We start from the raw sequence: 24365 nt of genomic DNA on the forward strand, positions 1-24365 counted from the left end.
AGTCAGAGGAAGGCAAAATGGTTGCAAGGATCATTCTTCAGTCAGCAGTTGATGACACTGATGCATCTTCCAGTGCAGTGGCTAATTCTGTCATGATACTCAAGGAGTCATAGCTCCATGCTTGGTTTTCTCAGGCAGGTCCAGAACACCATTGAGAAGTTTGCTTCAGTGAGATTCATCTGGACCACATTTCCTTATGTTGCTTATGAGACTGTAATATGGGGCTATATGAAAAGCCTTACTAAAATCAAGATAAATTTTATCTACTGTTTCCCCACATTCACTAGTCTGGTAACGTTGTCAAAGAAGCAAATTCAGTTAGTTTGTCAACATTTGTTCCTGACAAATCCATGCTGGCTATTCCTTATAACCCTTGTAACCCATATATTCTAAGTGATTATAAACTGATTTTGACAATTTGTTCCAGTATATTTCTAAGTATCAAAGTTAGGCTGAGCAGTCTTTAATTCCCTGAATCCTCTCTGTTCCCCTTTTTAAAGATAGGTACTGTTTGCATTCTTCTCCAGTCCTGAGACCTCTTCCATCCTCCATCAGTTCTAATGATTACTATCAATGGTTCTGAGATTGTTACAGTTAGTTCCATAAGAATCCCAAGATGAATTTCATCAGGCCATGCCAACTTGAATAAATCTAACTCATCTAAATAGTCTTTAACCAGTTTTCATTATTTTTAGCTTGCATTCCTTTCTTCTTATTGTTAATATTGTGTTAAATATCTTGTCCCTATTAACCTTTTTAGAGAAGCATAATAGATATTAAATACCTCAGTCGTCTTGGTTATTGGGTCTAAATAGTGAACCTACATTTTTTTAGTCGTCTTTTTGCCATAATGTACAGTATTTACAGAACCTTTTCTCTCCTGCCTTTTATATCCTTTGTTAAAAGTAATGTATTTTAGACTTATTGTGTTTCGTTCATATTTTCCCTTTGTGCTTGTGTTGCTCTAAAAAACTCTCCCTTAGCAATTTGTTCATGTTTCTTCTACTTATAGGATTCCTTTTTCATTTTCAGATCATTAAAGAACTCCTGATGGAACCATATTGGCCTCTTACTTTTCTTATATTTAATTTGCACCGTCAGGTTGTGGTCCATGATTAGGGATCCTATACATCACAAAAATGTTTATGCTTATGCAGTGATGTGGGTGTGGTAGTAAGGTCAAGTAACTGTCCACCTGTGCAGTCTGCCACATATAACCAGTGAAATATTTGCATGCCGATTAGCTGGTGAGTAAGAGTGGTGATGGATTATTTCTGATATCACAATAGTCTTGGATTCCTGGTATGACCTACATACCTATCTAAGTGCAACTGAAAGCCTATGCCGTCCACTCAGAAGTAATTAATAATTTCAAAATGTCTGATAACTTAAAAAATTGTACAGTAGAGATTTCAAATTCCAGGGATGACTGAATCTGATGATACTCTAAAGAAAAAGAGCATTCAACCATGCTTGGAGCTCTTTCCTTGCCTTGCACTGACTAAACCTACATTCTAGCTTTCAGAATGACATATAGAGAGAGTGATAGTCCTGTAATCTTAGTTTTGGTATAAGAGTAGCATTCCATTTGTAATTTAAATTTAGTGGGCCTGATTTGCCTTCAACTTACGTTAGTGCAAATACAAAAGTAGCTCAGTTTTTACTTCAGATTTACACAGGTGAACAACTTGATTCAAAATCTTGCCAGTTGTCTATAAGATGATTTTAGTTGCCGGTGAGTTAGGTTTAATTTCTACAGAAGGTGTTCAGTTACTTTAACCAATAAGAGTTTTCTCCTGAGCATTTAATAGCAATATCTAGGTTTGGCAAAGAAGGTAGAAAAATTCTTGCCCTATCCAATTGTCAGCCTGAAGGCTAAAAATTTATTTGAATCATGGACAATTTTTCTTTTTCATTAGTTTGAAGTGGAATAACACTTAACTGATTTATTTTTCAAAATAGAATGATTGCATCTTACAATTAGAAGACTTATATAGAGTACAAATGAAGAAGCATTGAGTACATTTGGTTACATTGAGTAACCAACCAACCAATCACTACCCTTCCTCATCAGCTAATCTGCATGCAACCCTTAGATTTTAAAAAAGTAGAGGTATGTTTTTGCTATTAAAGTAAAAGGTCTCCAGAGACCACCTTTTTATACCCTGGTTGTTCATGTCTAAAACTAAGCAAAGCTATATGACCAGTGTTATCTCAGGGATTCAAGTCATTAACTCCTATTTATTACATCTCTGCTGGATTATTGCAATTTGCTATTCACAGGCCTATCAGACTGTTTATATCTTAAAATTAGCTGCAACATTTTGATTGCAAGCAGTAAGTCACTCAAGATTTGTATATTATGTTACATCAATTTATAGCAATAGTTCCAGAATGATTCTAAGATTTTTCTTCCTGTAAAAATATGATTATTCATGGCCTTGTCCATAGCTGTAATATAGTCATACAACCTCTTTATTTCACTAAATACTCATTTTATGATCTCTGAGGGCTCTCTTGAGGTTTAGAGGTGACCATTTTTTATTCGATGCAGACAGTCCACTTGATGCTGGACTGAATGCAGAATGGAATAAATGGAGCTAAATCTTACTGAAGTTTTTATGTCAAACTAATTGGTGATCTAAACACTAGTTTGTTATATGTTGTAAATGATTGATAGTGATAAGTGTAATTGGCATCAATGTGATGTTCAGTGCATGGGACAGAAGAGGTGTGCAGCAGGGAAAGTGTGACACAGAGCATATTCACTCTAATCTAATTTCATCTTCTGCTAACAGCAATCGCGGGACTACTGGTATCAAATTGAAACCTGGCATAACCAGATTGAACATTTGCTGACTTTAGTAGAAGTTGTATGCATGTACACTGGCCAGTGCTGTGCAGCTCCCACAGAACGCTAAGGCCATATTGCTTTCTCTTTACAACCAAACACTAACCCAGTTACACCACAATTAACATCACTGTTGAATTCTCCCTGCAGTAAAGACATTACATTAATTCACAACTGGGAGTACATTAATATAGTATTGGTACATCACTACCAGCTGAGAATCTTTACCAGGAGCATCTCAGGTGGACTTACTTGTTGTTAGAATGTAGTTCATTATTTCACACATTTTAAAAAATTAAAATTCAGTTTTGGGGGGTGGAGGGTAGCTAAAGGATTCTAAATCTTCTTTGAAGATACTTTTTGGGAAACTTAATTTAACTTTTTAAACTTTAAAGTGTCTATTTGAACACCACCTCTTTTTCAGATAAATCTTGTTCTTCTTGGCATGTTTGTTGATGTGCATTCCAGTTAGGTGTCTGTGTGTGCATGTGCACGTTAGCCAGAAAATTTTACCCCTAGCAACTAGCTGTAGGGTTGGTTTAGTGCCCTGGAGTGGCACTGAAATGATGCCCGATATAGAACCCTGCTAAAGCCCCTTCTCTTCAGTGCCGTCTTTCCGCCTGTGACAGCTAGCTGGAACTCAGCAGCTTGTTTCTTTCTTCATAGTTGTTATAGCTGTAGTAGTTAATTAGTAAACCAATAGGAACATAAGAATGACCATATTGGGTAAGACCAACAGCCCATCTAGACAGTATCCCATCTGCCAACAGTGGCCAACACCAGATGCCCCAGAGGGAGGGAATACAACAGGTAATCCTCATGTGATCCCTCCCCGTCACCCATTTCCAGACAAAGAGAGGCTAGGGATACCATTCCTACCCATCCTGGCTAATAGCCATTGATGGACCTAACCTCCATGAATCTATCTAGCTCTTTTTTGAACCCTGTTAAAGTTCTAGCCTTCACTGCATCTTCTGGCAAGGTGTTCCAGAAGTTGACTTTCGGTAGTTTATTTTAAAGTAGGTAAGTGGGAGGTATTTCTCTATCCCATGTACTTTAGCACCAGGGCTTGTCCAGGTCTCCAGGCTTTAAAGCCTGTAGAGCTTGTGGCAAGCATATGTCCAAAAGTGACGCTCACACTTCTTTCTTAAAGTGTTTGGGAGAAGGGCATCAGAAAGACCATTGCTCTTTTTGCAAGACATTCATGGCTCATATATTGAAAGGCAGGGATCAACACCTGAAGGTCCTTTATTGGAGGCAGCTCTTTGACGTCAACCAGACTGTGAACTGATGGACTCAGCATAGTGACACACCTAATTGGGTTGCAGTACACCACTGCTGTCAGTGCACTAGCAAGCCATGGCCACGAGTTCTCAGCATCCTACAGGCCCTTCTTGAGGCTCTCATCACCAGCAGCAATCCCAATCACCGTCACCACAGCCTAAGAAGAGGTTCAAGGAGGGCGGTCTCCTGCTAAATGTAGGCCTAAGGTGAGACCCAAGTTGGGCCTACAGTACTGACCCCCAGCATTGCTGAGATGCCCCACGCTCTGCCTTCGTCTTACTCTCCAGAGGTGCCTAGAGACATTTGCATGCCTTCTACTCTGAGGCATTCCAGGTGGCCACCCTGCACAGCGACTTTCTCAGCTCTTGCCTGGCCCCACTGAGGGCACCTTCCAGTGGCAAATCAGCTATGATGTCTCTACACTCTCCCTCCGTGGCACCCCACTCTCCAATTCTGCAAGCTCACCAGATTAGTGTGGCTTCCCATCTGGATTTAGTGCAAAGATTTAGTGATCTGCTCCTCTGAGGTCATCCTGTACAGACACCTCATAGTTAGTCAGACTTGGACAGATTCAGTTGAAGTAGTAGCTGGACATTGATGCCCACTAAAAATGGCACTGACATGCGGCACTATGGCCTCCTTAGTGGCAGGCACCACTGCAGTGGTCCTTTTGGACTCCCTGGGCTTTTCGTCAAAGTTAGGGCATCACTCCAGGGCATCATTGGTGGCATCAGGCACAGTTCTGTTGCCATTGGCACTACCACCACCAACTCAAATGCCAATCCAAGCTTTTGCACTGCCATTGGTGTCTCCCCCACAACCTCCAATAACAACACAATCACCAGTGCCAGCACAAAAGCTGTTACCTATTCCAACTCTGGCACACCAGTACTGTCAGGGGCAGCATAAGTGGGGGCTCCACCAACATGACTGTCAGTGTGCTAGCAAGCCATGGTGACGAGCTCTCAGCATCCCACAGGCCCACCAGCAACAATGGAAGCACCGCTGACATCCTTACCTGCACCACGAGCATGTCCCACATCATTCAGTCTCAGACAATTTCCTACAACCAAGGCCAGAAATTGCCTCAAATGTCTGTCACGTGGCCTCATGCACACACGTACATAGTGCTTTTTGCGCTATTCAGGTTCAGACCTCTGTAATTGTGGTTAGCATCCACCTACCGACCATCCAAGGACAGATTAGACAGACTGGTAACTCTACCTCTGATGTTGAATTTCCTTCTTTGGTGCCCCATTCCCCTCACTGACCTGATGATGGATGTGTTGGACTTGGGATCGGGAGGTCATCTAGGGGGCTTCAGAACTCAAGATCCAGGGACTCCAGAGGACCAGGCTCTGCAACTAAACGTCAGAGAGCTCAAGGAAGTCCATTTGGAGTGCCAAACATTCAGGTCCCACCTTCCTGGCCACAGTGTCCTGGTTTTAACAGAAAATACAATGATAATGAATCATATAAATAAATGGGGCGGGGGAGATGCTGCACACTCCTCTCCCCTATGTATAGAAACCCTCATGTTATGGCTCTTCTGTGTAAACCAGGTGATACACCTACAAAGCAGAGTATCTCCCAGGGACACAGAATGACTTAGCGGATACTCTCAGTTCTCCTTTCAGTCTCATGAGTGGTCAGTCTTCCTGAGGTAGGGCTTTCCCCAAATAGACCTCTTTGTATCTCAGCAAAATCAGAAGTGTTGACTCGTCTGTTCATTTCAGAAGCACAGCCTGGGCTCTTGCAGGGATGTGTTCCTGATCAGTTGGGGGAAGCAACTATTGTATGCTTTTTCTCCCATTCCTCTGATTCATGGGGTGCTCCTGAAATCAGACAGGATTGGACCCAATCCAGCCTGGGCGTGTCAACGTTGGTACATGACCCTGCTAGACATGTTGGTGGAGCCCCCACTTATGCTGCCCCTGACTCCAGGCCTTCTGTCCCAGAAAAAGGGCCATCTCTTGCACCACAGCATCAGATCTCTCCACTGCACAGTATGGAAGCTCTGTGGCTAAACCCCACAGAGCTCTCTTACTCAGAGCAAGTGAGACTGGTCCTTCTGGGTAGGAGAAAGCCCTCCACAAGAGCTACCCATGTTGCAAAACTGAAGTGATTATCCATATGGCATTCTCAGCATGGCTCATCCTCCATGAAAGAATCTATTCCTTTGATCCTGGATTACCTCTTCCACTCTCAAGTTCCTCCATCAGGGTATATTTGGCCACCATTTTAGCTTTCCACCTGGGAATACAGGACTCGTCTGTGTTCACTGAGCCATTAGTCACCCATTTTCTAAAAGGACTCAACAGACTTTACCCACGTGAGGGCATATGTTCCACACTGAGATCTTAATTTAGTCCTCCCAAACTTGAGGGTCACCTATTTGAACAGTTAGCCCCATGTTCCTTCCTGTACCTATCCTTCATTTATTTTTGCAATAACCTTCACTAGGAGGGTCTGTGAACTTAAGGCCTTTACGTCAGAGCAGCCTTATAGTATGTTCCATAAGAACAAGGTGCAGCTCCAATACCACCCTGCATTCCTACCCACGGTAGGTCAGCAGGGCTGTATATTGGGCGCCATTTCGGTGCCACTCCATAGGGTGCCCAAACCGACCCTACAGGTAGCTAATAGCCAGAAGATTTTCCCCCTAATATGCACCTGCGTCCACAGACACCTAATTGAAGCAGACATGAACAACACATTTCAAAGAACAAACAGTTATTTAACTGTTTCTTGTGGTTGTCCCAGGAGTCTGTGGAGCTGTAGTTTTTACTTTAAATGCTCTTTTTATTTACAAAAGTAAAAGCCTAAACTTCTTTAAAATTGAAAATTAGTGTAAAGTGGCTACAGAGCCATAAAGTGTTGTGGAAACTAAAAGGAGGGGATAATTGAAAACTACTCCCCCCTACTCCCAACCTTGTTGGTTGGTCTGTTATCTGCTACTCCTTCCTTTTGGCTCTTTCTCCTTTCTTTGTCCTCTTCTATTTCAACACAGTTCCACTGCAAAGCACTCCGAAAATAGGGGCTGCAGCAGGCAAAAGAGATGGGGTGGAAGATGTTAAAACAGGGGTGGGCAATGATTTTGGAAGGGGGGGCACTTCAGAAATTTCACAAGTGGCCGCAGGCCAGACTGGAAGGGGTGAGGCCTTGGGCGGAAGAGGCGGGGTTGAAAACTACCCTGCCAGGAGCTTTGCTTGGCCTGGGGTCCCTGCCTCCTGACTTCTGGCCAATGGAAGGGACCTGGAGCAGATGGGAGGGTGCTAGGGGCTAGCTTCCTCCCAGAGTTATCTGGAGTGGAGGTTTAGAATTCACGTAACATGGCTGTCAGCTCCTAGCCCCACTGCTAACCTATTGCCTGGCAGCCACCCAGCAGGCACAAGCCCTTTGAATGGAAGTAGTTGAAAGGGCTCGCGCCTCCCGGGCAGCTCTCAGACAACGGGCCAGTGGGATTGAGAGCTGCGAGCCCTTTCAATTGCTTCTGTTTAAAAGGCTTGCGCCTGCCGTGTGGCTGCCAGGCAACGCAGCTGCCCAGCAAGTGTGAACCCTTTAAATAGAAGCAATTGAAAGTGCTTGCGCATCTCCGGCTCCCAGACAATGCATTAGGGCAGGGATCAGTAACATTTCAGAGGTGGAGTGCTGAGATTTGACTTAGTTACCTGTATGTACGGGTCTGAGTGCCGGTGATATCGTTTAAAGTCAATAATAATCATACTTACATCAGCTTTGTTAATAAATAAAGATGCAGATCTTACCTTTTAGTGTACGGGTTGGCAACCTTTCAGAAGTGTCGTACTGAGATTTAACTTATTCATGGATCTGTGTACTGGGGGAAGAAGGGAGGAGGCAAGGGCAGGCTGGGTACAGTGGTCTTATTTTCTGAACCAGCTGCAGCTAGTAGGAAAGGTTTAATTTAAACTATGAAACAGATTAAGCGTTTTAACTTTGTCTGCTAGTTTATCAAACTTCATTTTAAATATAGTAAAATATTATGTCCAACACAAGGTTTCAGTGTTGTCTTAATTTATGGCGGGGGTGGGGAACCCTTTCTGGGCCTGGGGTCACTGACCCACAGAAAAATCAGTTTTAGGGACCACACAAGTGAGAAGCCAAATCTCCTCCAACCCCCCCCCCCCCCCCAACACTCACTGATGCCCCAGTGTCACAGGTTGGGGGAAAGGAAAGAGGGAGGAACTGAGGTTCAGGGCTTCTGATAGATGAGATTTACTTTTCTGGAGTGTTGGAGTTAGTGGATTTTATGGACCTCCTTAGGCTCTGGTGTAGGAGTAAAAATGAGAGGTACAGTATGCAAGCCAGGGTTACCAGCGAGTAGGATAGGGATGGAGTGCAGAATTTGGGAGGGAGTTGGAGTGCAGAAGCAGGCTAGGAGTAGGGTGTCTGTTCAGGTGGAGAGAGAAAGAACAAGGGAGAGTGCAGTGTGTGTCCAGGAGAGAGGGTGCAGGAGCAATGTGGACAAAGGAGCAGGGTGGGGTGTCTGGCCAGGAGAGAGGATGCAGGAACAAGGGAGTGTCGGAGCATGCTGGAGATGCCAGGTCTTGGGGGGGGGGGGGGAAGGAGGGAAGTGAGGGGATTGGAGAGGGAGGGGTCTGGGCGGGGGGAGGGTACTTACCTGGCTTCGTGTCCCCTTGGAGCAACGACTGCAGCCACACTGTCCCTGCTATCCCGAAGAGAGGCTCCACTGCCGCTGCGGCCACAACAGTGCGGGGCCGGCCCTGGAGGCCATGCAGTCTGGGGCCAGCCTCAGTCCTAGCGCTGCCTCCTCCCACCACAGCCTAACCTGCTGCAGGGAGGAGAGAGCACTCTCCAGCTACTGCCTGGAGGAGGAGAAAGGGGGATGAGTTCCCTCTTCTGGGCTGAAAATCTGCATGTGTGCTGTATGTTACTGACCCCTGCACTAGAGGCCTGGAACTGTCTTGTGGGCTGGATCAAAACCCTAGGCAGGCCAGATCCAGCCACCCCTGTGTTACAAAGTCAAAAATAGGATAAATCTTTTTAATAATGTAGTGCTATTGAAATTCTTTAAGTAGAATAATTATGAACTCAGGGTCACAAATGGTCAAATTTCCCTAAAATTTCTCCTAAATTTTAGATTTTATACAGCCTGGTTTTATTTTGTATACATTTCCTAGCCATGCTTTTGCCTTCACAAATACACTTGGAGGTACTATGTTTTGCACACACAAGGTTATACATGTAATTAATTGTTAAACTTATTTTAAACCAATTTTTCTTCCTGTAAAGAGTACATATATTCTGTTATGCACTTTCATTTTGCCATGATTTTGTACGTACAGATCATTGTAAAATGCCAGTTTATTTAAATCCAAGCACAGATCAGGATTAGATTTGGGTTTTTTGCAATCCTGGTTATTTTTGCCCTTTTAAAATGTTTTCTTTTATAACTGCAAAACAGCGGAGGCTTCTCAGGATAGATTTTCCTACCATATTGCTCACCAGATATGCTATCTTTCCCTACTGCTATAAACAGGCTCTCATTCTGCACCTTTATGTGTCAGTTTTGCCTACCCACTTTCATATGTCACCATCCTCCACTGTTGCAAAACTAGTCTATGCGTGGGTACTGTAGAATATCTTGCTCTAGTGTCCTCTTTGCTGGAAACTCAAATAGATACAAGGCTCTGTCTCTCTAGGAATTTTCAAAAAATTTCAGGGTAATTTTTCTCAGGTTTGTTGGAGTGCAAGATTAACACATTACACATTGCCTTTAGTACAAGAGTTCTTGACCGCTGATGAGCATCATGCACGATTTTCAGTTGTCTGCATGCATCTATCTCATTACCAGAATATTAGCTTTTTTTCATGTATGGCAAAATATAAAGCTTGTTTTGGCACAATATTAATATTTAAAATGCGACCAAATGATTATTACCGAGCAGTGCTTTGCAAGCAAAATACGCATCTGTCAGTGATCCTAAATTACTTCAGAAACAAGGGGGAAACTGTTTGAACTTAAATATTATTCTAATGTGCTCACAAAAAAAAGTTGCATAATTTCTGTTTGACAACTTCAAAACTTTCTCAAAGTGAAATGTACTTCAACTTTCTAGCCTAATAATTATTTTATAAATATCAAAAGTGCAATGCACTTAATTCTTTAGCTGAAGGCATTATTTTCAGTTTCTGTACACTGCTTCAAGCTTCCTCCATTTAATCATTTAAAAAGCTTATTTGGTGTAAATTAAATTTAACACTGTAGTTACAAGACTGTTATGTAAAAGGTCCGAGAGTGTTTGGAGCTTTACTTAGGAACTTATTGTACAAGCAGTTGAGCTTTAGAAGGGGAGCCACTACGGAATCATCTTAAACTCTCTAGCACCCTCTGTTGACACAAAGAGGTCATATCAGGTATACTTTTACTCCTATATTAAATAAAAATCAGTATGCCCATTACATTTTACTTTGCATAGATTTAGGTTATGGAGTGCAGTCTTAATTTGTATTGTTCCTTACATCTGAGTTTTTGTTTTTTTGCCTCTGCTGTCAAGTTAGACCTGTTGAAGACTTTTCTGATTTGTATCTATCTTAACTAATCTTTTTGTAGTTTGTCTTATTTCTCTTTTTCTTTGCCACAGAGATCCTCAGGACATTGTAAACTATATATATGATACTGTAGAAAATTAAATGACCCATTCTTTTGTAAACCTTTCAGTTTTCAAACTCTTCTTTCAAAATAATAGAAAAGCCTAGAATCGCCCATGCTAAAATTAAGAATTTATAACTGCACGGAACAGATGTTTTCATAAACATTTGCTATAATTAATTTCAACTAGGGGATTGAAGGAACAAAGCAGTTTTTTCCTCTTCAAAACTTTATTGCGTTCTCCCTGTGCAGCGAATTCAGAAATCTTTGCTTTAATATTGTTAATGAAACAAATGTATTCTTCTGTTTAGTTTTCATTGTGAAAAAGAGAAGATTAATTTGTACAAGATAATGGCTTTTGGAAAAATGGATAAGCTGAATTTGAAGCCTCATGTAGAAAGGATGAAAATACTGAGGATGTGTCAGTGTTGTCAAGTGTCTGGGCCCCTTAATGATTAGAATAGTTTTGTGTGTATATATTTGACATTGGGTATATCTCTAAGGAGTAAAAGAATCTGATAGGGTTTGATGTTTGAAGAGTTTTGAACCTTAGTGTTATAAAGAAGCAAATGGAGTCTTTTGTGGCATTATATATCATTTTAATGAAGAGTATAATGCTTATTGTATGTCAGTTACCCCTTTATACTCAAGATAGAAAAATCTATTAAGTAATTTTTGTTTGCATTACACAGCAAGCACTTTTTGACTAAAATCAGTCTTCCATATTTGTGGTGTTGCTGGCTGTTCATTTTGTTAAACAAAGCACCCACATCTAATAAAATAGTTGACCTTGCCTTGTAGATGTCCTGTTTTTTCAGGGATGTGTCTTGATAGGTACAAGGAGAGGTACATTGTAGAACCAGAATTTGCTGACACTGAAAAAGAAAAATATTTATTTATCACTATTTTCTTTCTCTCATCTCTGTGAACAATTTTTTTCTCCATACAGAAAAATAATCTTTAAGATTTTTTTTTAATTCCAAATAAGCACAGTTTAATTGTCCTATACCTGGAAGCTCAAGTACATCTGCAAGGAATTTTGAGTAAGTTAATATTCTTGACTTATCTGTCATGTATAAAATGTACAAAGAAAAATAGGTAGCTGTCGTTAAAATTACATTTCAGCTTTCAATAACCATTTAATGAGTAGCATAATTATATAAGTATGGTACCTCAAGTACTTCACTCAATAATTAAAAATAATCTCATCTTTAAAGTGAAAGCTCTATAATTATTATTTGACTTAACCAGGACCACTGTTATGATCTCCAGTGGCACCTCAGATTATTCAGAGTGGTTTGAAAGTACAAATTAAAATTGGATAAAACATTAAATTAAGTTTTAAATATACTAACACTGAATATAATGTGGTATTTTAAAGTCATGCTATAGAAATTTACAGGCTTATAATGTAAGCAGATTCTAGTCTACCACATACTCCTTGTCTTCTCTAAGCAGAAAACACTGCCTTGTTAATGGTGGTAAACTAGTGTTCTATATAAACTAAACTTGGAATTGTTGTACAGATGAAAATAAAGATGTATATTAACAAAAATGCATCTTCAATTAAAAATAAAATTTTAAGCAGAGTGCAGACTTGTCAGCAGGAATATGTGTTTTCATTTTGGCATGGGTAAGCAGCTTTTGCAGTTGGATAATGCACAATCTGATTTCCTAAGTGAAATCACTTTTATCTCTAATTCTTAAACTGACAGCCTCAAAACCCTTCCCTACTTAGTGCAATGTTGAAGAAAATAGTTATGATTTTATAATATGTATGTAGAGCAGTTTCTTTCTTCTTAACTATACAGGCAGTCCCCGGGTTACGTACAAGATAGGGACTGTAGGTTTGTTCTTAAGTTGAATTTGTATGTAAGTCGGAACTGGTACATATTGTAGGGGAAACTCTAGCCAAACATTTCTCCAGAGCTCAGTTTTATTCTCCCACACCTCACTTCCCTCAGTCCTTTATTCTCAAGCTGAGGTGTCTGCTGAGAAAAGCCGCTCCGCGTCTCCCTGGTCTGCTGTGGGGGCGCTAGCTTCGCGTCTCCCTGGTCTGCTGGGGGGAAGCAGCTAGTGCGGGGTTGCCTCGCCCCATTTGTAAGTAGGGATCCGATGTAAGTCGGATCCATGTAACCCGGGGACTGCCTGTACTCTCCAAAGATGTGAGAGCTAGAGTTCAGAGGTATTTCTTCAGTAGGTAGGAAAGTATCAAAGGGGTAGCAACTCTTTATTCCAGAATTTGTTACTGGTACTTTAGTAGCTGTTTAGGATTAGATCCCATTCCTTTTCAATAACTAACATATTTTAACTCTTAAATAAAATGCCAGCATTTTGAGGGATGAGAGATTGCATTACTCAAAGATCCTTTTTATGCCTAGGCTACAGGTTTTATTTTGTTCTAGTGCAGGAGTGACTGAAAAAATAGTTTTCATGTGTGTTGTCATTGGCTTATGTGAAATCAGTTAGTAATACCTCTTGTGTTGTGCTTTTCATTCTGTCATCTGAGAGTGCTTACAATGCTAGTAGATATCAGTATCCCTTCATTACAGATGAAAAAACAGAGGCAAAGGTAAATAAAATAACTTGCCTAAGGTCCCAGAGCAGATGGGTGGAAGAGCCAGGAGTAAAACCCAAAGCTTCCAAGTCCCAGTGTGGAATTCATTTCACTGAACCATATCACCCATCCCTCTTGGACAAGTGCTCTGAAGATGCCATTTCTTGGCTACACAACTATGCATGTTAAATAAATACACTTTTTTTTTGAATAAGCATCATAACTCATTCTTGGATTGAGCTAGGATTCAGGGGTATTGATGAAGTGCTACCCTCTCATCATTGTTAGTAGTCTGTCTTTCTTAGCGGCTTGTTACTGAGGCAATGTGAGGGAAACAGTCGCCTTCAGTGGAAAGAAAACGTCTTTTTACCATTCAGTTAAAAACTTTTACAGTATATAAATTGACTTCAGATTACGAAAACATATTTTGGTTTCATCCACTTTATTAGGCATTATCTTTTAAAAACATTTTGTTCATTTAGGCTTGTTTCTAGTTGTTAAACTTTTAAAACCTCAGATACAAGCATTTCTGAGGTTTGGAAGAATTCATATCCAGAACAGAAGCTGATGTTTTGAGGTCCTCTCTACTAACAATTAGTTATTTTTTAAGATGGAAGGATGAGACCTATCCAGGTAAGGTTGTCTGTTTCTTAGCCTTGAAACAATGTTTCTATATAGCTTAAGATCACTTATATATGCTCTTACACATTTCTGCATTCAGTATCAGTATATACTTCTGTCAGGACTAAGGTCTGTTTCTTTCATTTTTGTTTTAGGGGGATCTCCTGAGAATGGAAGAACACATCATGCCTTAGACTCTGATGGAACATTTATTTCTTACAGGTAGGTACTAGTTTGCTATTTTTAAAAATATTTTTGTTTGAGTAGCATAGGTATAATCAGCTACTTAAAGCCAAAGAGTAGTTGAATATTGTGCAACTGGAACTGGAATAAGCTTTTTGATTTGATACTTCTTTTCTGATGAATTCGTAAATGCTGTGAAAAAACAGATTGATTTATGAAGCATGCCTTGTAAGAGGAAGGAAGTTGGTTAAGCATTTCAACAAAAGGTTCACAAGTCCATGGAGTGTGTATTTCGAGAATTTAGTAGTACGAAAGTCTTTCATTTCTACTTTGAAAATAACGGTGGTAAAGGTTTTATCTGTACATACATTTTGTTTACTAATCTGTTTCTGTGCTGTCAAACTATCCTTCAAGGATGTAATTCCATCAGTGAACATTTAAAATGAATGTTATTTTGAGTAAAATTTGAGTAAATTACTAATTCGATAGAATATAGCAACTCCTGTCTGTTCTGCATCATATTTGGCGAGTAGCTCATTAACAAAGTCTCTAACAGGCAGTAGTCTTTTGTGTCAGTGCAAGTGTCATGTGTAGTCAGCTGATGTGCATTAAATCCAATTGAAAGTTTTCCCAGGAAGAAACAAATTCCTTGTATGTGTAAAAACAAACAAACAAAAACTCTCTCTCTCTCTCTCTCTCTCTCTCGCACGCACACAACATTGTTGTTTAAGTATCAACAGCAGTTGCATTCAGAATTTCATTTAGGAAAAGTACCTTGGTAGTTACAGGGGCTTTAGAGCATTTGAAAGTGCAGTTTTAACTTTTTCATTGTTGTATAACTAATCCAAAGGCTATGTTGTTTTAACCAAAATTTAAAAATAAAAGATTTTCCTTGCTGCAATATGAAATCTGGTATGATAAGTTTTAGCTTGGAGTTAATATTCATCATCATCAATTAAAGGTTCATATGCCTGATTGTTAACTACAGTTATACTGATGGTTCTGCAATACTATTTGTGATTTTTAAATGCTTTATACAGTCTCCATCTTTTTAGTGACTGTGGATCTTGTTTGCATTTGTTATAGTTGATGTAGTTAATTCTCCTTAAATTTAGATAAGTGGGTGTTTTCTCCTTGCTCATTAAGCAGTGGAAACAGGAAGCAAGTATGACTGGGATATTTCCAAATATTCTGGGTAGTTATTGATAAATCCTGGTTGGATGGCAGAAAATTTGTTAGTTGATCTTCAGCTTCTAATTCAGATTATTTTTTAAATAATTATGCTTGAAAAAGAAGCTTTAGTAAAGTAAGATGTGGTTAAAAGGTCACCTTTGTAAGCTGTCATTGACTGCTTGAAGTTCATTAATGATAAAATTTAAACTATTTGGATTGTTTGTGCGGTTTTTAGTATTTGATTACTCTTATCCTCAATAAAACCTGCATTTGATTATTTTGGAAGAACATCTTAGTTTTGTTAAATATCTATTTGATCCTCCACACTGCTGTAGTATTATACCTCTACAATGGAAGTCCTTGCTAGGTGTGCAAATTGTTCACTTTGTCCAACAAATCAAGATGGACTCTACCTTCACTATCTGTAATACAGAGCCACTGGAAAGTAGAAATATTATCTTTCTCCACTTCCCAAGGGCAGCTGACCTCCTCCTTGCCAAAGAGGTGAACCCCTTGCCAGCGCATGTGACTACAGACTATTACATTAATCTGTTTAGCCGCAGTACCAGCTGCTTGCATGTTTTTAATTATCTTATTAGATGGTATAGCAGTGACCTATGAAATAAAATGAAGGTGAGTAGTTTTAACTTTTTATTTTACAAGCTATTTTTCCAGATTATTTTAATGATCTAATTGTTACTTTTAGAATGCAGATACTCATCTAAAGGACACTTACTTTCTTCAAAGGTGTTTTCATACATTAATAATAATAATAAAGATGTGGACGGGAAATGCTTATTTTTATTAACATATTTTATGATACTGAGACTGACCAATATGCTGGAATAATTTTTGAATTACTTTTTGCATTGTACATTATTGTAATTTCTACATTCCCACTATATCACAACAAACTCTCTTATAGTGGGGCCTAATTTCAATGACGACATGTGATGATTGTGAAGTTCTGCTGTGGAGACACGGTGTGCTCCTCTTTCTGTTATACGCAGTATCTTTGTATCTGTATTCTTTACAGGATGTAAGAGAGACAAGGTCAGTGAGGCAATACCTTTTAATGGAATTTGGTTCAGAGAAAGATACTTCCTTAGCCAAAGTGTCTCTCTAGACTTAGCCTCTGTTTGTGAGAAGCTAGGACCAGGTGTCCCTAGCCTAATTTGTCAGATGCTGGGACTTGATGACAGGGGCTGGATTACTTAATGATTACTTGTTCTGTTCATTCCCAACAGGGCATCAGGAATTGGCCACTGTCAGAAGACAGGATACTGGGCTAGATGGACCTTTGGTCTGACCCAGAATGGCCGTTCTTATGTTCTAATATTTGGGGACTGGTATGGCTACACCATTGCAAGCTTTGTCTCCCTGTCTAATAGAAGATATTATTTCACCCATCTTGTCCCTCTGCTGTTTAATAATTGTCTAGATATTCAGGCTAGAGACCAGGCTTTTGGACTCTGCAGGGTGGAAGGGTCCCATAGTTTGGGCTCCTGCTGACCCCCAAACATCTACACCATATTTAAACAGTCCCTAAACCCTACTTAGTTGGGATGTGCCAGCTGCAGGTGTCTCATTGCAATTTGGTGTATTCCAAGTGTAACTGTAACAAGGAAATAAGAAAGGTGCTCAGCTGCGGAAGTCTACCACAAAAAGGCAGAAAGAATTGAGGTGTTCCTTTGTTTAGCAAGCACGTTAAGTCCCATCCCTTTACAGCAGTCTTCCCTTAGTAAGACATGGTGATCATACACAAACATCAAAGGGTAGAGCAGAAAACAAATTAAATACTATGATAAATGTCTCAATATAGAGATAAATTGCACTAGATATCAGCTTACCTTTAGCCTAAAATTATGGTAGACAATCCACTAAGAAGTGACCCTGAAAATAGCACCTACTTGGACAATGAATCTGATAAATCATTGTTTGGAAACAATATGACTTATTGATTATTTTTAGGTACAATGGTACCAATAGATGTACATAAAACATACTGCAAAGAAGTCATTTTGTAATCACAGATACGAATGACTTTCTTAATGGACAAAATACAGTAAAACTCCATTAGTCCGGCATCCAATGCTCCGGGACTCCTGATGGTCCAGCACCATCAGGAACCCGGAAGTGCTGGGGCAGCCGGACAGGCTTCCCCCATTCAGCTGCTGCTGAAACTGACCAGCAGCTGAATCGGGGAAGCCGGGAGCAGAGCAGCTGGGGTGCTGCCGGGTTGGTCCCGCAGCTCCAAAGGACGGCGCTGCGGGACCAACCCGGCAGGACCCCAGCTGCTCTGCCCCGGGCTTCCTGGAATCAGCCGCTGATCTATTTCAGCAGCGGCTGAATCGGGGACCCCTGGGGCAGAGCAGCTGGGGTCCTGCCGGGTTGGTCCCGCAGCGCCGTCCTTTGGAGCTGCGGGACCAACCCGGCAGCACCCCAGCTGCTCTGCCCCAGGCGTCCCCAAGAGCAGATGGGGTGCTGCCGGATTGGTCCCGCAGCCCCGAGGGGCAGCACTACGGGACCAACCGGGCAGTACCCCAGCTGCTCTGTCCCAGGCGTCCCCAAGAGCAGCTGGAGTGCTGCTGGGTTGGTGCCGTAGCGCTGCCCCTTGGTGCTGTGGGACCAACCCGGCAGCACCCCAGCTGCTCTATTGCAGGCATCCCCGATTCAGCTGCTGCTGAAACTGACCAGCAGCAGCTGAATCAGGGATGCCTGGGGCAGAGCCGGACTATCGTAAGGGGGGGCTATGAGTGGTCTGGGGTGGCATCCCCTCCCACCCCACTCCAGACCCCTCATAGCCCCCCCTTCTGATAGTCCGGCATATCTGATAATCCGGCACCCCCTGGGTCCTAAAGGTGCTGGATTATCGGAAGTTTACTGTATATACCAGTTGTTGATCTACTCTATGCAGAGTTACCACAGTGGTTAAATGTACCTTATGTGAATGCAAAACATTGCACTCCCAAGAAAATTGAAAACCACAATAATAGAATTAGTATTTGTTGTGAAATCTGAAGGAGGAGACACTTGTGGTAAGAGGAGGGAACAGAAAATGTATTGAACTGATAAGCATCATCTTCCAAAACACGGTTCAGTGAAAGGGTGTTAGTAATAAACCAAAGCTGTAAATAAGCTGCATAGCATTTGGGGTCAGTCTTGTCCTATTTGCAGAATTAAAAAATAAAATTATTGTAAAGTAAGCACCAACAGGGCCTTTAATAATCTTTAAATAAACCAACCCTGTGCATTAATGTCATTGTCTTGGGCTTTAAAACTTTTTATGAATCCCCCACATCCTACACACTCTGACAACTTACTAAAAAGAGCATGAATTAAAATATTTATTAAAAGTTCTTAAGCACAGCAGGACTAAGTAATGCAATATCAGAACTCCTTGAATCCTCAAAGCTCAAATCATCTTTGTGCCAATATGATTGAAATTGACAGATAAATGGCACCACGTTCTTCTTGGTGTTGAGTTGCACATTTTCAAATCTTAATCATACTGGCATTTGCTCCTGGGAGAGGAAAACTAGTCCATAAGGTTCTTAGTGGCCTAAAAGCAAGAACATCTGCTGCAGAGCTATGAGTGAGTTGTTGGCTGAGTTTAGCAGAAAGGGAGCTTGCACATGATCAGTTCCTTTCTCAGCACAAGGTGTCATTGAAGCCAGGAGAATTTAAAATGTATTACAAGTTGCAACAAACTGTAGCTTACCCAACATAACTTGGTTTTCGTGTAAACTCTGCTGAAAGTAAATATGAATAGTAATCTAATTTTGCTAAGGAAACTACAAATGCATATGTTATACGTAAAGTATATAAAAGAAGACAGATTACAGGCAGTCCCCGGGTTACGTACAAGATAGGGACTGTAGGTTTGTTCTTAAGTTGAATCTGTAAGTCGGAACTGGCGTCCAGATTCAGCCGCTGCTGAAACTGATCAGTTTCAACAGCGGCTGAATCTGGATGCCAGTTCTGACTTACATACAGATTCAACTTAAGAACCCCAGGCATCCCCAAGTCAGCTGCTGCTGAAACTGATCAGCAGCTGATTCCAAGAAGCCCGAGGCAGGGGCTTCCTGTAGTCAGCCACTGGTCAGTTTCAGCAGCGGCTGACTTGGGGACGCCTGGGGCAGAGCAGCTGGGGTGCTGCTGGGTTGGTCCAGTAGCGCCGCCGCTCCTCGGCGCTACTGGACCAATCCAGCAGCACCCCAGCTGCTCTGCCCCAGGCGTCCTGATTCAGCCGCTGCTGAAACTGACCAGCAGTGGCTGAATCAGGACGCCTGGAGCAGAGCAGCTGGGGTGCTGCCGGTTGGTACAGTAGCGCCCAGAGCAGCGCTACGGGACCAACCGGCAGCACCCCAGCTGCTGTACCACAGGCGTCCGGAGCAAAGCCGCGGAGCGCGGGGGCAGCGGGACAGCCCAGACGCGCCGTAGCTGTCCTGCTGCCCTCGGGCTCCGCGGCTTTGCTCCCCGTCTCCCTGGTCTGGGCTGTCTGCTGCCCGCGTGCTCCGCCGCTTTGCTTCCTCTCCCTGGTCTGCTGGAGACCAGGGAGAGGGCCCCGTTCGTAACTGTGGATCCGACATAAGTCAGATCCGCGTAACTCGGGGACTGCCTGTAGTTTTAGTCCAAAAAGTTTGAACAGAAAATTTTCTAACAGTGTACAATTGAGATGATTCTGAAGAGCAATGACCATCATTTTTGAAACATAAATGCCTCTAATTGAACTTACTGAATAAAACCATTCTGAACTAATAGAGAGAAAATAGAATATTTGTTTCATGAAATAATTCACTTGGACATGATGTCAACATGAATGGATTTGCAGAGAGGGAGGTCATTTGTATGGCTTTCTAACCAGTGAGACTATGATGTACACACAAACTAAAACAAGTTCTGATTGAGTCACTGTTCGTGTCATCATACAATCAGTTGCCTAAACGTTTTGAAATTTAAAACACTTTCTAAAAAAAACTTTCTTATAATGAGATCTCTAGTGCATTCTTTCCACATGATTCTTGCGTGCCCTACTTAGACCAATGCAGATGATCTCTAGCGAGGCAGGTGTCAAGAATAGTAAATACAGAAATGTTGGTAACTTCTAGCAGCACAGTTGCACCTCCACCCTTCCTGTGTGCCTCTCTTTAGCTTAATGATTGTCAGAGCAGTATCTTTTAACTTTCATTATTAGCATCTATGAAACACTGCAATTTTAGGCTGTATTGAAAAGCATGTATTTTTACTGGTATAACAATAGGACATAAAGGGACTATTCTGGGCCTGACTAATAGTTTTCTAGTGGAAATAAATATAAGAAATGGGAGACAACAAATCTAATGCTGGCCCTGTTCAGCAGAGTTATTTATTTTGCTTAGTTCCTGTGCTGCCTGAATGTTAACTGAGAAGAATTAGTACATGGTATCTGGAGGACACACCAGGTTTTAAAAAGTGACTGTGCAATGCTAACAAAAAGTGCAGGGCCCTCCAGGTGGTGGTCTCTCACCGTTTATTAAAATAGCTTCTGTTTCAGAAGGGTAGAGGGTAGCAAATGTGGTATCTTTATTTACAAAAGGTGTCAAGGGCAATCTGGGTAATTAGAAGAGTAAGTTTTATATCTGTAAATGGTTAGAAATTGAATCCACTGGAACACCATAGTAGATAGGGTCTAGCCAGCACATTTTGTGCTAATCAAATCATGTATCTAATTACTTGAAATACTAATCACTTGAAATACTTTGTATGTCAAATTAGTGGATAAAGGAGAACCACTTGACATAACTTTTTACTTTCAAGTGCATTAGTCAAAGTCCATGAATGGAGGCTTCTTTAAATAGTCATGAGGAGAGACGCAAAATATTGTCATGGATAAAAAACTGGCTGAGAGACCGAAAACGAAGTTGGATTGAATGGTAGATTTTCTTCTTGACGAACGGTTTCTCAAGGTTCCCTACTAGTTCCCTACTAGTGCTGCCAGTTATGCTAATGATCTGGAAGGAATGAGCAGAGAGGTAGTGAAATTTAGATATGACAAAGTTATGTAGGCCAGCAAGGACTGAGTATCTTCAGAGGACCCTAACCAAACTAGGTTAATGGACAGCGCAGCAAAATTCAATGTTGATTAATGGAAAAAAGAAAAAAAAAGCTGCTTTGCTTTACAAGGTTCTAAACAGCAGTATGAAAATTTGAGCATCGTTGTAGCAGCTCAGTGAAGACCTCTACTCAGTGTTCAGTTGCACTCAAAAACAAACAAGATTCTAGGATGTGCAACGAATGGGATGATGAGTAAAACAAAATATTTTAATGCCATTCTAGAAATCAGTGGTGTGGCCACGTATTCCAGCTGGAATACTGCGCGTAGTATTGGCACCGCAGTATCAAAGACAATATTGCTGAGGGTTCAGAGAAAGGCAACATTATTTAACTGAGATGGGGAATGGAAAGACCCTCATAAGAGATTGGAAAAGGTTTTGATTATTTACTTTAGAAAGCAGATAAATAACAGGAGTCATGATAAATGTGTGTTAAATAACGAGGTATAGAGAAAGTAGATCAAGAACTTCCGTTCTCCTTGTGTAATGACACAAGAAGGAGGGGGCATTCAATTCAATCAAAAATTGAAAATTCAAAACTATGAAAGGAAATATATTTTTACACAGTATGTAATTAGACTCCTGACTCACTGCTACATTCCTCTTTCTTTGCCTGTGTCATTGAGATCAAGAACTTAAGAAGATTCAAAAGGAGATTGAACATTTATATAGCTAACAAGAATATCCAAAGTTCTCTTAGTTAATGCTAATACATTTTAGAAGTAATATTAAACCTCACACTTTGTAGATAAAGCCAACCTCTGACTATTAAAGATCAGAATGTGACCTATTTGGGATAGGGATGTTAGATAGTGGGTAACAGAATACTCAACTAACCCCATGAATTCGTAGAGGTTAGTCAACTATTCTGTAATCCCTGGGGGTGGGGCCAGTGCACTCCAGCCCCACTTCTAGAGAGCCCCCTGCCTCTCCTCACTGCTGCATTTGTATCAGAGGCAGCAGCACGAGGTGCCAGACGGGAGCTGGTCTGCAAGGGGAGCCAATTTAAAAACCAGCTTCCCTCATGGGACGACTGCCTGTGACCCCACACTGCTGCTTCTGGTACAGAGGCAGCAGCATGGGGTGGCAGCAGCTAGAGTTGCCAGATGGTTAAAACAAATACCAAACACCCGCCCTCCCGCCTCTCCCCCCCACAAAAAAAAAACACTGGGAAAAATAATCTGTTGAAGAAAAAATGGGGGGGGGGACCAAAAGTTGTTGGGGGAGGGAGGAAAGATTCCAAGAATTATTAAGCAAAAAAAACCAAAAAAAACTGAACATAAAACAGAATTAAAACAGCATGTCCCCTTTAAGAGTGAGTGCAGGGATAGCGAAAGGGGCACTAAGGATACGTCTAGACTACATGCCTCTGTTGCCAGAGGCATGTAGATTAGGCTACCAGACATAGTAAAATGAAGCAGCGATTTAAATAATTGCCGCTTCATTTAAATTTACATGGCTGCCGCGCTGAGCCGACAAACAGCTGTTTGTCAGCTCAGCGCGATAGTCTGGATGCATGGGTGTCGACATCAAAGGTATTTGTTGACTACCCAGGTAAGCCTCCTGGGATCAGCTGTTTGTCGGCTCAGCGCGACAGCCGTGTAAATTTAAATGAAGCGGCGATTATTTAAATCGCCGCTTCATTTTACTATGTCTGGTAGCCTAATCTACATGCCTCTGGTGACAGAGGCATGTAGTCTAGACGTACCCTTATACCCAGGGGAGTCATTGTTTTCTCTTGGTCTTTTGCCAGCAGCCATTTTGTGCCGGCAGTCTTGCGGAACCAGGTAAGTATGGGGGCTAGGGTCAGGGAGGTGGGGGTGTTGGAGGTCCGGGGGAGGGGGGGAGGCCGGGCGCTGAGTGTTTGTAGGGTTGCCAGGTGCCCGGCATTTTCGCCTCCTGGCCGGGGAAAAAAATCAGAAAATACTGGACAGCTTAGGTGTCCAGTATTTTCTGAATTTACCGGACTATCCGAGTGAATACCGGACACCTGGCAACCCTCGCAGCAGTCCCTGTCCATGGAGGGGTCTGAGCTCCCCACGTGACAGAAGCTGCTGGTGGGGGGAGAGTGTGCGGGAAGTTGCTGCGAAGCAGCCTCTGTCAGTGGTGGCTTAGGATGGCAGCAGCCCCTATTCAAGGGGGGGTCCAAGCTCATAGCGGCATGCAGAGCAGCCTCTATCTGTGGTGAGCCAGGGCCTGCCTCAAGCAGAGGCTGCTTCATGGCAGCCTCTCCTATTCCTCCCACTCCCCATGTTGCTGCCTCTATTAGAGGCAGCCGCACGGGGTAGGAAGGCAGCACCACAGAACCAGTGCTGTGGGGGAACTGGCTTTTAAGCTGGCTCCCCCCAGCACCGGCTCCTGTTCTTCCTCCCCCAGCCGCCTCTGATACAGAGGCGGGAAGCAAGGGTACCATTTCAGGAGGGCAGCCGTGTGCTCCGGGATACGGCTTGCTTTTCATCCTGTTTCCTGGATGCTAAGGGAGTGAGGTGAAAGTGCTTGCATTCCGTGCATGCCTCGTACCTGTCTGGTGAGCTTCTTTCTCCAGCCAGGTGTGAGAGGCCTGCACAGATTGAGAGCACTTTCCCCTCACTCCCTTAATGTCCAGGGAAAAGAATGAAAAGCAAGCCGCATCCTGGAGCACACGGCTAGTGTCCCCCCACTGTCCCAAAATGGTGCTCTGGTGGAGGGGGAGGGAATGCAAGCAATCGACTAGATTGCCCAGGATTATCAGTTAATCATCTAGTCGATTACTCACTGACATCCCTAATTTGGGACACAGGCAGCATATTTACTCCATACCTTCCTTCTGCAGGTTCTTATGCATTCCTCAAAAGCATCTTGTGTTGGCCACTGTCATAGCCAGAGTATTAGATAAACAACTGATCTGACACACTATGGCAGGTTCCTGTGCTTATCAGTTGATGACTTCTGTCCTGACTAGATTGGTTGAAATGGCCTAAGTAGAAT

The 24365-nt window shown here is 42.0% G+C and overlaps 1 protein-coding gene across 6 annotated transcripts in view; it reads left to right on the plus strand.

Annotated features, from left to right (window-relative positions):
- The window catches only part of TBC1D5 (TBC1 domain family member 5), a 515710-nt gene that overhangs the window by 238811 nt on the left and 252534 nt on the right, over positions 1 to 24365 (plus strand). For all 6 annotated transcript variants that reach the window (XM_075922103.1, XM_075922104.1, XM_075922102.1 and 3 more), the window contains one exon: positions 14103 to 14169. In XM_075922103.1, the coding sequence (XP_075778218.1) occupies positions 14103 to 14169 (67 nt within the window). The remainder of the gene's footprint in view (positions 1 to 14102; positions 14170 to 24365) is intronic.

Source organism: Pelodiscus sinensis, chromosome 2 (genome assembly GCF_049634645.1).
Source record: "Pelodiscus sinensis isolate JC-2024 chromosome 2, ASM4963464v1, whole genome shotgun sequence".
NCBI lineage: Eukaryota > Metazoa > Chordata > Testudines > Trionychidae > Pelodiscus > Pelodiscus sinensis.